General features: G+C 52.5%; 1 protein-coding gene across 2 annotated transcripts in view; it reads right to left on the bottom strand.

Annotated features, from left to right (window-relative positions):
• Nucleotides 1-12,977, bottom strand: part of ACY1 (aminoacylase 1) — a 197,418-nt gene that overhangs the window by 18,156 nt on the left and 166,285 nt on the right. For both annotated transcript variants that reach the window (XM_078661166.1, XM_078661167.1), the window contains one exon: nt 2,659-2,719. In XM_078661166.1, coding sequence (XP_078517292.1) covers nt 2,659-2,719 — 61 coding nt within the window. The remainder of the gene's footprint in view (nt 1-2,658; nt 2,720-12,977) is intronic.

Genomic DNA, 12,977 nt, shown 5'->3' with positions numbered 1-12,977 from the left:
GTGTAATATAGTACTTACCGATATACAAATATAGATATTTTCTACTCCAACATTCTTAAGTTATTGCAAGTTGATAAAGGGGACTTTAGCAACTAACGCCCTGGGGCTGATGCTGGGCGCATTGGGTAACATCCTCTCGAATATGTCATTTGTGCTTTTTGATTGGAGGTTGGTCCCTACCAATAACATGTGTAGGCTTAAGTGTAACTCTCTTCCAGGTTCAGAAGTAGGTCTGGGAAAATTTTTTGAGGTGGGGTCTGTAGATTTAGATGCTTACTAGGTATTGGCGGAGATGGGGGTGCCTGAGTATCTTATAGAAATTTTAATTAGATTGCATTCGAATAATTATACCTTGGTTAGATGTGGGCCACAGGGCGAATTGACAGTCCCCATCACAGTTAATCGGGGAGGAGGGCAGGGGTGTGTGCTAGCTCCTCTTTTTCTCTGATAGCTCAATGATTTGGTGTCTCAGCTTGAGCAATGCGAAGGAGATGCCCCTCGTCTTGCTTGAATAAAGAACCCCACCCTATTCTTTGCATACCATACCCTGATATCTAACTTCCCTATGGGAATTCAATAATCTTCGAGCTTGTTTTGGGAAATTCTGCAAGCGGCGGGGGCTGGAGATCAACCTCAGCAAATACATGTTTTTCAACCCCTGCCCTACTTTCTATGCATACCCGACTCAATGGTGTGTCCCTGGAAAGAGTCCAAGTGTTTGATTACCTTGGAGTTACGCTCACAGAGCAATTCCATTGGTCATCTCACATTCGGGTACGTGGACTCAATCTAGAGCAGCACTGTGGGCGTATTTTCAGGGTCCATTGTGGCTCCCTTTTTCACCTGGTGATCCCAGCCCTAGAAATCTATAAATGTCAGGCTTTTGGGAGCTACCCAGTATGGTGGGGAACTTTGGGGCTTTCAAGCTTCTAGGTCCCTAGCAGGATTAGAAAATAATTTTGCGAGGAATCTTTGCAGTCTACCTGTTAGCACCCTATTTCTCCCCCTTTGCCTTGATTATGGCCTTGGACGCATTAATGATATAGCTGGGTTAAGACCACTTCTGTATTGGAGGAGCCTTTGGGTAACTCCAGAGCTCACCCCTTTTCGTACAGTTTTAGAGGATGTACTGGGGCAGCCCGGAGCCTATAAGATTGCATGGCTTTGGACAATGAAAGATCAGCAGGGTCAGATTGGGTTCAAGAATTTGTGGTTTTCCCCTGGTTTGGTTTCTAGAACGAATAGAGCTAAAAGGTGCCTATTGGTGTTATATTGACAACTTAATGTTGTATTCTCTTAGGGCTGGCTCTCTTACCGATTCCTTCCTAGAGTTTAAAGAAGATTATTGCTCAGAAGCTTATCTGGATGAGATTGAACCTCTCCATGCTAAGACTTTATATATTAAATTCCGCTTGGAGATTTAGTCCATTTGCACTTTCATTGCTAAATTGAATGGTCACAATAGCAATATCAACAGATTCAGCAGCGGCTTCTCCGCAGAGGCAGAGGAGCGCCACCCCACTGCTCTTTGAGAAGTGGAAAAAGGGAAAAATAAAATGATAATAACACTATGTTATTATCATTTTATTTATCCGGTGCGAGACAGGTATACGGGGCAGGGCAGGGTGAGGCTGGGCTGTCGTCCCAGCCAGCAGGGGAGGAGTGGTTAGGTCTCTTAAGTGTGCATGACAGTTTGACTGGCCGCCTTCGGCCTGCCAAACAGTCATGTGCACTATGCATGTACACCACTGGCAGTATTGTATATCCTGGGTGGAGAACATGCACAGGCTCAAAGTCCCCCGTCTGAGCACAGAACCACTGTAGGTTTGTGCGACTTTTGAGAGCCTCCCCCACCCCACATGTGTCTCATAAGAGGTGGAGGTTAATTTGTCTTTTTTTGCTTAAGAACTGTCCAGGGAGCACATGTCCACTCTTTTCTCTTGTAACCTTCGCAATCTTCTCTCATGGTTAATAAGGGTTTTGGCAGAATTCGTTTTCCATGTCCTATGCTTTTGGTCAGTAATCTGGATAACAAAACTACATGGATGTCCTGTGAGGATCATCAAAGTAAACCTTCATGTTGACACGTGCTTCACAGGCCTTAAAGTGACCCCTTTCTGACGATTCTTCCATGTTCAAACAATGTTGGTGAAGAGAGACAGACATACAAACCCCTACACCCTCCCATCTCAGGAAAGGAAAAGGTGTAAAGTGAGGCTCTATAAGCAAATAAAGGGATGTATTAGTTTGAAGATAGAGCAAGGCACTGGGGTTCCCTTTCCACATGATGAGAGGTCCTCTAGGAGGGATGGAGTTCAGAGTACTCATCTCATTGATTGGCACTCAGTTTGTTTTCAATGAGGTGAATGTACTACTAAAGTGACATTGGGTTGTGGCCTTTTAGGCTATTATATTCCATACTGCTATTATAAGGTTACGGTGGGATGCCCACCTTGACAACTGGAAAGGATTCAAGCATGTGAATCTATAAAAGATCCAATAGTCGAGAATGTGGTACAACATAATTGCTTTACTCCCAACAACATAAAATATAGTAAAAGACCTGCTTTGTTTTTGAATCATAAACATTAGAGCACAGACAACGTTTTCATTCATATTCCGGTACAGCAAAATACAAGCAGCTTAGGCAGCTCTTACCGCTCTTAAATAACGACTATCAGTTCCTGCAGGGAAGATCTCTGGCTTCAGAGTGAGGTTGCTAAAATGAAGAGAAACAGAAGCTAAATCTTACATCAAAAAAGCACATCCTCCTATAAAGTAAAGATATGGTTCTTGCTAGGACCTAAATCCCCCTTACAATGAGTATTATGGTGCTAAATAGTAATTTGGGGCAAATAAGCAACACACCCAAACGTTTATGAAATTCAACCCCTGGGTTTCCAAGGGGTTTGAGTGAATATATTTTGACTGTGTTGTACTTGTAAATTGTATTTATACAGCGATTCCTACCCCAGACGAGGTATGGAAGCACTCTGCAGCAAGTAGCAGGCTACTGTAGAGGTTAGAAGGAGTAGTTTCTGTCCTGTAACCCAGTTCTGTAGTAGGGGTATCTCTGTTATAGTCATAATCTAGTGAATAGTCCCGCTCATGAGCGTGGACCCCGGAGATATCAAAAATAATCTCTTAAACTGTCTAAAAATGCAGTCCTGCACAGAAACTTAAGAGAGAATTTAAAGAAAAATACGGGGACCCCCACTCATAATATATTCAATACCAGTAGGGACTAAAAGGCAATTATTTTTTTGAAAACAAGGCAGTAGTGAAAACCAGTAAAATACAAGCCAAAACCTAGGGGGTTCAGACAGCAAAATATCTTAAATGTTGTGACATGTAAACATTATTAATAGAAACCAAACATGATTTATGTAAACAGGATAGTGTTTTTAATTTATTTATCTTATTTTCTACGTTTTAGAGGACATCTCCGACAACGCAAATAGCTTGGTCTAGAAACCGGTATCATCTTTCAGCAATCTACAACGATAACTAGGTAACCGGTAATTAGAACTTAATATACCAGTATTAGTAGGCTCTGCATTAGATAGATCCTTTTATAGATAACCAGCATTTATATGGAAACATCTACCTCTTACAGATAAAAAAAGTCTCCAGTGTACGGTTCTTCAATGGAGAATTCTCTGAATATTTTCTTAAAAAAACATACAGTTTGATGGCCAACCATTATGTAAGTAGCCACCACACAGGTATATTTCTTAGTATTTTCAAAACTTCATGCATATGTCCCTTAAAGAGTGCCTCACTAAGTTTCCTGAATAGGATAGATCTCTGTAGACTAACTACTTTTTTACAAATAGATCAAATGATTGTGTAAATCAATAAAAAAAGGGAAAAAAAACACAAGAAAAAAAACCTTTCCCCACCCCCCTCCTTTTTCCCGCCCCTCTCTCTTCCTCCGGCCAAATCCCCTTTCCTTTCCTCCCTGTTGGACAGGCCACATGAAGGGCTCGCTCCCTCCCCGCAGGACAGGGCCCGGGCCACCGTCAGCACCATTGCCCGGCCCAGCCGCCATCTTGGACGCGGCACCACGCAGCCGCACGGCCTCAGCCCGACCCCAACCCTGGGCCTGGCCAGGCCCCGACATCCCGGCACCACCCTCCACCCAGGAGGTGAACGGCCCACTTGGCAGGTCAATGGGAGTACGAAGTGTCGATGGCTCTCCCCCGCCAGGTGCCGAGCACCCCCAGCCTCCTCGGGCGCTGGCTCCGCCCCCCTGCTGGGTGTCTGGACTCCCTCATCCCGGACCTCCCGACCTCCAAGAGCGAGGGTCCGGACATCAAAGGGCGCCAGACCTATAACTGGGGCAGCCCCAGGACAGGAAGGCAGTTGTATCCTGGAGTCGAGAGACACCGCGACGAACTCATCCTTGACGGACTGTTGGCGCTGCCACAGCCCTGCCTTGTGAACTATTGTCCTGCCTGCTGGCGCTGCCGCGGCCCTCTGTAACCTGCATTCTCGTGGGACCTGCTGGCGCTGCCGCGGCCCGTTGTAACCTTCATCCTCGTTGGGACCTGCTGGCGCTGCCGCGGCCCGTTGCAACCTGCATCCTCGTAGGACCTGCTGGCGCTGCCGCGGCCCGTTGTAACCTCCATCCTCGTTGGGACCTGCTGGCGCTGCCGCGGCCCGTTGCAACCTGCATTCTCGTGGGACCTGCTGGCGCTGCCGCGACCCGTTGTAACCTTCATCCTCGTTGGGACCTGCTGGCGCTGCCGCGGCCCGTTGCCACCTACGACCTCTTCGGGACCTGCCGGCGCTGCCGCGGTCTGACCCATCCGAACACCGAGCTCGAGGATTGTGAGCTATCACCGTTACACCCCCGTACCCGTGGGTACCAAGACTGTCCCGCTACCCCCTTCCCTTACTAGAGACTAGAATTGAGAGGACCATCGTGTCCTGATCGCCTTGTATCTTACCACCCTACTACCCGAAGTGCCTATAAAAGGTGTTACCCTAATCTTTGTGTGGTGTCCATCTGTGGGGGGGAAGTTACCTGTCTGTGCGATCACTGTGCTCGGCCGGCCCTCCCGGCGCCCGTCTAACATTGGTGGCTAGCGGCGCGATCCGAACCAACGCGTACCGTACAGACAGTAACTCACCCTACGACTAAAACCACAATGACGACCAAAGAGAGCGGATCGGCGGAGAAGTTCCAGATGGAAAAGCTGGAAGAATACAACCACCGAGAGCTCAAACAATTTTGCATGGACTTAGGAATTGCTACCTCCGGGCTAAGCACAAAAGAAGACTTCAAAAACGCCCTAGAGGCCTGGACAGAGACAAATACCGCAACCCCCCGGGACCCCGCAGCCCCGGAAGTCAACACCACCCGGACGGAGGAACGGAGAACAGGCCCCTCCCATGAAGAGATCCAAGAGCGGAAAAAAAATAGATTACACGAGTTAGACTTGGCACGACTCAGATTAGACGGAGAATTGAAACTGGCGGAACAAAAAATAAACTTAGAACACTTACGGCTCAGAGAAGAGCGAGAGGAAAAACAGAGACAGAGAGACCTCGAAGAAAAAAGACTGGCATACGAGCACGAGTGCAAACTAGCGGAGATAGAAATACGCAAACTGAACAAAAACCTAGGGGTGCCCGAGCAACCGCACTCCCCGGGTCCTACCGAGCAGAAGGTCCACATCCCCAAGGATGTGGTCCGAGAATATCACCGGAACGACGACATACAGCAGTGGTTCAAGGCCTATGAGATCGCCATGACCGCCCACCGGGTCGCTCGAAGTGACTGGGGAGCCGGTCTATGGGGGAGATTCGTCAACGAGGGTCGTGATGCCCTGCTGCAGCTTCCGGACCATCAAATGACGTCCTATGACCACATGAAGGCCGCCCTCCTCAGTCGATATGGACTTACACCCGAAATGTACCGCCAGAGGTTCCGCAACTGCACCCGGATACCAGGTACAACGTGGTTGGAATACGTGAACTATTTCAGCCGAGCCTTCGAGGGGTGGATCAAGGGTAACAACGTAACCACTTACGAACAACTCTTCAATCTCATTGTGTGGGAGCACCTCTCCAACAACTGCTTTGTCGAGCTCAGGCAGCACCTCCTCGACAGTAAATTGACTGAACCCCGGCAGCTCGCCACCGAGGCTGACCGGTGGGAGAGCACCCGAGTGGCCCGGAGTGGGCCGAATGAGCAGAACAGAACCAACCAAGGTCACCATCGTCCCCGAGGAGGAGGAGGAGGCCCGGGCCGGGGCAGAGACGCCGCCCCGGCCGCACCCACTAACGCCACCCCGGCCCCAGCAGGCCGGGGAAACCCCCCGATGCGCCCGGGGTTCCGAGCTAATGTGACGTGTCATCGATGCCAGCGAGTCGGCCACTATGCCAGTGACCCGACCTGCCCGAAGAACCAGGCCTCCGGGCCCCGCCAGATGGCGGCCGCCGCCCTGGGAGAAGAACAAGTCTCCGAAGACACGGAGACCTATGAGTCGGAGCAGTTCGAGTGGGAACCCGCCGCCATGACCCTGGCATGCCTAGGAGGAAGAGACATGGTCCCGCGGACTCCCCTGCCCGCCAACACTCGGAAGTACAGCCAATGGGTGAGCATCAATGGGCACAAGGCCGAGGCCCTGCGTGACACCGGGGCCAGTGTGACGGCCGTCCGCTGTCACCTGGTGACCCCAGAACAAATCCTACCAAACGTACTTTGCCCCGTCCGATCGGCAGATAACTCGGAGAGCCTGTGTCGGATGGCCTGCGTCCCCTTCGAACGGGGAGGAGTGTCCGGCATGCTGAAAGTAACTGTCCGTGACGATGCCCCCGTAGACTGCCTCCTGGGGAACGATCTCGAGAGCTCCCCGTGGGCCGCTGTAGAAAGAAGAGAGCATCTGGGGATGTTGGGTCTCCCAGGCTGGGCGTGCGTAACCACCCGGTCCATGGCCACCCGCACCATCCCTAGACCAGAAGAACCAGAATGGGCAGCACCTCCGCCCTCGATCACTCCAGAAGAAGACTTCCTCCAGACCGACCACCCGGACCCCACCCCAGAGGGGTCCACACAGCCCCCCGAGCTTCCCGACCTGGCTCAGTGGCGTCAAGAAGGGGGGCCCACCCAGGAACAATTCCGGCAGGAGCAAAAGACCTGCCCCTCCCTCGAGGGATTGCGACAGCAAGCGCTCGCCCAGAGCCAAGGAGACACCACCGGGGCCCACTGGGTTTATTGGGACAATGATCTCTTGTACAGCGAACAGAAAATCGCAGAACTGGGGGGCGGGCGAGTGCTGGTGGTGCCCCTCCACTTCAGAGACTTCCTGTTGAACCTAGCCCATGATGTCCCCCTGGCCGGGCACCTGGGCCAAGACAAGACCTACCACCGCCTGGTGACTCACTTTTTTTGGCCCAAAATGAGAAATGACGTATCCAACCATTGCCGGTCCTGCCCGACCTGCCAGGCCAGTGGGAAGAGCGGCCGCAAACTCAAGGCACCCCTACAACCATTCCCCGTGGTGACCACCCCGTTCGAAAGGGTGGGAATAGACATTGTGGGGCCCCTGGACCCCCGAACAGCACAGGGACATCGCTTCATCCTGGTCCTGGTGGATCACGCTACCCGCTATCCTGAGGCGGTCCCCCTTCGTACGATAACAGCCCCAGTAGTGGGTCGAGCCTTGATGGGGATCTTCTCTCGAGTGGGCTTCCCCCGGGAAGTCGTCAGCGACAGGGGTACGAACTTTATTTCAAAGTATATGAAATCCCTCTGGCAGCAGTGCGGAGTCACTTACCGATTCACCACCCCCTATCACCCCCAGGGGAACGGACTGGTCGAGCGGTTCAACCGCACCCTCAAGGGGATGATCATGGGGCTGGAAGAACCCCTACGCCGCCAGTGGGACGTGCTACTACCGTGCCTCCTCTTCGCCTACCGAGAAGTCCCCCAGAAGTCCCTCGGCTTCAGCCCCTTCGAACTCCTGTACGGACACCCCGTTCGCGGGCCTCTCAGCCTAGTGAAGGAGGAATGGGAAATGGCTCCCCTAAAGACCCCTCCGGACGTCTACAAATACCTCCTGACCCTCCGTAATCAGACCCGGAAATTCAGGGAGATCGCTAAAGCCAATCTGGAGGCCAGTCAAGAGGACATGAAGAAGTGGTACGACCAACATGCCTCCTCCATCGAGTTTGAACCGGGTCAGCAGGTATGGGTGATGTCCCCCATCGAACCATGTGCCTTGCAGGACAAATGGACGGGGCCCTTCAAGGTGATCGAGCGCAGGAGCCCCGTCACCTATCTCATCGACCTGGAGTCCCCCCGGAACCCCCTCCGGGTCCTCCACGCCAACCGACTCAAACCCCACTTCGTGCGCTCAGAGCTCAGCCTGCTGATGGCTACCGACAGTGGCGCAGAAGGAGACTCCGAGCCCCTCCCTGACCTACTGAGGACCCGGGAAAGAGATGGTTCGGTGGACGGGGTCCGACTCTCTGAGGCCCTGACCCCAGAGCAGCGTCAAGATTGCCGGGCCCTCCTGCTGCCGTTCGCAAACCTGTTCTCTCTCGCACCCGGAGTCACCTCCTGGTGTCTGCACGACGTGGACACGGGGGACAGTCCTCCTGTTCGACACCGGGCGTACCGAGTACCGGATCGGGTACGTACGTGCATCCAAGAAGAAGTCTCCAAGATGCTCGCCCTCGGAGTCATCGAACCTTCGGACAGTCCCTGGGCCAGCCCGGTCGTCCTGGTCCCCAAGGCCGCGGCCCCGGGCACCACCCCTGAACTCCGGTTCTGCATTGACTATCGGGGTCTGAACGCGGTCACCCGAACCGACGCTCACCCTATCCCCCGAGCAGATGAACTAGTCGACCGCATGGGGGCAGCCCGCTACCTAAGCATCTTCGACCTGACAGCGGGCTACTGGCAGATCGGCCTCACCCCCAGAGCCCAAGAACGTTCCGCTTTCTCCACCCCGGATGGGCACTACCATTTCAGAGTGATGCCCTTCGGCATGAAGAACGCTCCAGCCACTTTTCAAAGACTGGTGAACCAGGTATTGGCAGGCCTCGAAGAATTCAGCGCCGCCTACCTGGACGACATCGCGGTATACAGCCGCCACTGGACGGATCACCTCCACCACCTCAGAGAGGTCCTGCAGGCCCTCCAACAGGCCAGCCTCACCATAAAGGCCAGCAAGTGCCAAATCGGCCAGGGGTCCGTGACCTACCTCGGACACCAAGTGGGGAGCGGTCTGGTGGCCCCCCTCCAACTCAAGGTAGCTGCCATTCAGTCCTGGCAACCCCCCGAGACACAAACCGAGGTCCGAGCCTTCCTGGGGCTCACCGGATACTACCGGCGGTTTGTAAAGGACTATGGCAGCATTGTGGGGCCCCTCACGGAGCTCACGTCTAAGAACCACCCAAAAAGAGTCAACTGGACTCCCGACTGTCAAGCAGCCTTCGAGACGCTGAAGGCCGCCATGTGCACCGCTCCTGTGCTCCAGGCCCCCGACTACAGCCGCGAGTTCATCGTGCAGACCGATGCCTCCGACCAGGGTATTGGGGCCGTCCTCTCCCAACTGAACCCCGAGGGAGTGGACCAACCAGTGGCCTTCATCAGCAGACGCCTACTGCCCCGAGAACAGCGCTGGAGCACCATTGAGCGAGAGGCCTTCGCAGTGGTATGGGCCCTCAAGAAGCTCCGGCCGTACCTCTTCGGAACCCATTTCCGGGTACAGACGGACCATCGGCCCCTGCAATGGCTCATGCAGATGCGGGGGGAGAACCCCAAACTATTGCGATGGTCCATCTCCCTGCAGGGGATGGACTTCACTGTGGAACATCGCCCTGGCCAAGACCACGCCAACGCGGATGGCCTGTCCCGCTTTTTCCGCCTCGACGAGGAAAGTCCCCAAGAAGATGGGTGACTCTCCCCGCCTTCAGCTGGGGGGGACGCATGTTGGACAGGCCACATGAAGGGCTCGCTCCCTCCCCGCAGGACAGGGCCCGGGCCACCGTCAGCACCATTGCCCGGCCCAGCCGCCATCTTGGACGCGGCACCACGCGGCCGCACGGCCTCAGCCCGACCCCAACCCTGGGCCTGGCCAGGCCCCGACATCCCGGCACCACCCTCCACCCAGGAGGTGAACGGCCCACTTGGCAGGTCAATGGGAGTACGAAGTGTCGATGGCTCTCCCCCGCCAGGTGCCGAGCACCCCCAGCCTCCTCGGGCGCTGGCTCCGCCCCCCTGCTGGGTGTCTGGACTCCCTCATCCCGGACCTCCCGACCTCCAAGAGCGAGGGTCCGGACATCAAAGGGCGCCAGACCTATAACTGGGGCAGCCCCAGGACAGGAAGGCAGTTGTATCCTGGAGTCGAGAGACACCGCGACGAACTCATCCTTGACGGACTGTTGGCGCTGCCACAGCCCTGCCTTGTGAACTATTGTCCTGCCTGCTGGCGCTGCCGCGGCCCTCTGTAACCTGCATTCTCGTGGGAACTGCTGGCGCTGCCGCGGCCCGTTGTAACCTTCATCCTCGTTGGGACCTGCTGGCGCTGTCGCGGCCCGTTGCAACCTGCATCCTCGTGGGACCTGCTGGCGCTGCCGCGGCCCGTTGTAACCTCCATCCTCGTTGGGACCTGCTGGCGCTGCCGCGGCCCGTTGCAACCTGCATTCTCGTGGGACCTGCTGGCGCTGCCGCGACCCGTTGTAACCTTCATCCTCGTTGGGACCTGCTGGCGCTGCCGCGGCCCGTTGCAACCTGCATCCTCGTGGGACCTGCTGGCGCTGCCGCGGCCCGTTGTAACCTCCATCCTCGTTGGGACCTGCTGGCGCTGCCGCGGCCCGTTGCAACCTGCATTCTCGTGGGACCTGCTGGCGCTGCCGCGACCCGTTGTAACCTTCATCCTCGTTGGGACCTGCTGGCGCTGCCGCGGCCCGTTGCCACCTACGACCTCTTCGGGACCTGCCGGCGCTGCCGCGGTCTGACCCATCCGAACACCGAGCTCGAGGATTGTGAGCTATCACCGTTACACCCCCGTACCCGTGGGTACCAAGACTGTCCCGCTACCCCCTTCCCTTACTAGAGACTAGAATTGAGAGGATCATCGTGTCCTGATCGCCTTGTATCGTACCACCCTACTACCCGAAGTGCCTATAAAAGGTGTTACCCTAATCTTTGTGTGGTGTCCATCTGTGGGGGGGAAGTTACCTGTCTGTGCGATCACTGTGCTCGGCCGGCCCTCCCGGCGCCCGTCTAACACTCCCCTTCAACACTCCCTCCTCTTCCTTCCCGCCCAGGTATTTTGATAAATAAATAACGGCAAATAAATTGGTTCTGCCTTACTCATCCCCTTCTCTCCTCTTTTCTCTCTTTAAACTTTTATCTTTCTTTCGTTGCATCTATCCATATAAAGAGCTATCTTTTGATTGCAAATATTGTCTGTTTTTAAGAAATTTGCATCTCGCAAAAGAAATAAACAAAAAACCAACTTGACTGAAATGTTCACCAGCTATAGCATAAAAGAAATTCAATGTGAATATATGTATATAAACTTAATGAAGCAAACTCCACACATGACTAGTTGTATATAAATGAAATGTTTTTGATCAATACAGCTGCTTCATATATATCAATGTTTATTATCTTTACATGAAATGTCTCTTTTTTATATAAAAAAAATAAGACCTAAACCTAGGGTTCCAATGTAAATTATGTATGCATTTATATAACAATACAATATCACAAATTGTGACATGGGCCTTTTTATATGTTTTTCAGTGTCATTTAATTTTTGTCCTGTTGCAAATGACCGACTCCTGAAGAAGGCAATAGCCGAAACGCGCGTAGAGTTTCCATCCACCGCTTTGCTAACTCCACTAGCCCACCTTTACAACTAAGTCATTTGGGTCTTTCTTTCTTTTACTTGTCTTTGTATTTTTTGTATTATAATCTGTATGTTATTGATTATTGTATTGACTACATGTATTTTGCAACTGGAAATCCCCCCAAAAATGTAGAAAATAAGATAAATAAATTAAAAACACTATCCTGTTTACATAAATCATGTTTGGTTTCTATTAATAATGTTTACATGTCACAACGTTTAAGATATTTTGCTGTCTGCACCCCCTAGGTTTTGGCTTGTATTTTACTGGTTTTCACTGCTGCCTTGTTTTCAACAAAAAAAAGTTACAGGACAGAAACTATTCCTTCTGTAGTAGGGGATCTCTGTGTATAGTCATAATCTAGTGAATAGAATGGCAAGCCCATCCCCACACCAAGCGGCGGTGGAGAAAAAGAAGTACAACACCACTACTGATGCCGAACAGATTTCGCAGCGAAGCCTGCCCAACCTGAGCGTCTGTCCTGGAATCAGTTTACAGACAGTAATGCTTAGCAAAGGTATGGACCGACTTCCAAGTAGCCGCCCTGCAGATTTCTGCAATGGGAACATTACGTAACAAAGCAGTCGTGGCAGCTTTGCCCCTGGTGGATGGAGCCTTAGGTTTACCCCCTAAGGTCTTATTAGCCTTTTGATAACACAATTGTATACAGGACACAATCCACCTCGAAATGGACTGTTTTGAGGTGGCAAGACCTGTCCTGACTGACCCATAATTGATAAACAATTGGTCTGACCTACGAATATCCTTGGTTTTATCCAGATAAAATTTCAACACCCTCCTGACATCCAGGGAATGTAGAGACCTTTCCGCTGGAGAGGAAGGATTCTGAAAAAACGTAGGTAAAGTTATGGTCTGGTTAACATGGAAATCAGAAATAACCTTAGGAAGAAATTTAGGGTGAGTACGCATAACAACCTTAGCAGCATGAAATACAGTATAAGGTTCTTGGCAACACAACGCCTGAATTTCACTCACCCTGCGGGCCGATGTAATGGCCACGAGGAACGCCGCCTTCCAGGACAGGTGCTGCAACGAAGCCTTATGAATAGGTTCAAAAGGTTCCTTCATCAATCTGGACA

The sequence above is a fragment of the Lissotriton helveticus genome, chromosome 9, assembly GCF_964261635.1.
Source record: "Lissotriton helveticus chromosome 9, aLisHel1.1, whole genome shotgun sequence".
Lineage (NCBI taxonomy): Eukaryota > Metazoa > Chordata > Amphibia > Caudata > Salamandridae > Lissotriton > Lissotriton helveticus.
Note: the sequence above shows the minus strand (reverse complement) of the source record. Positions and strands in the feature narration are given on the sequence as shown.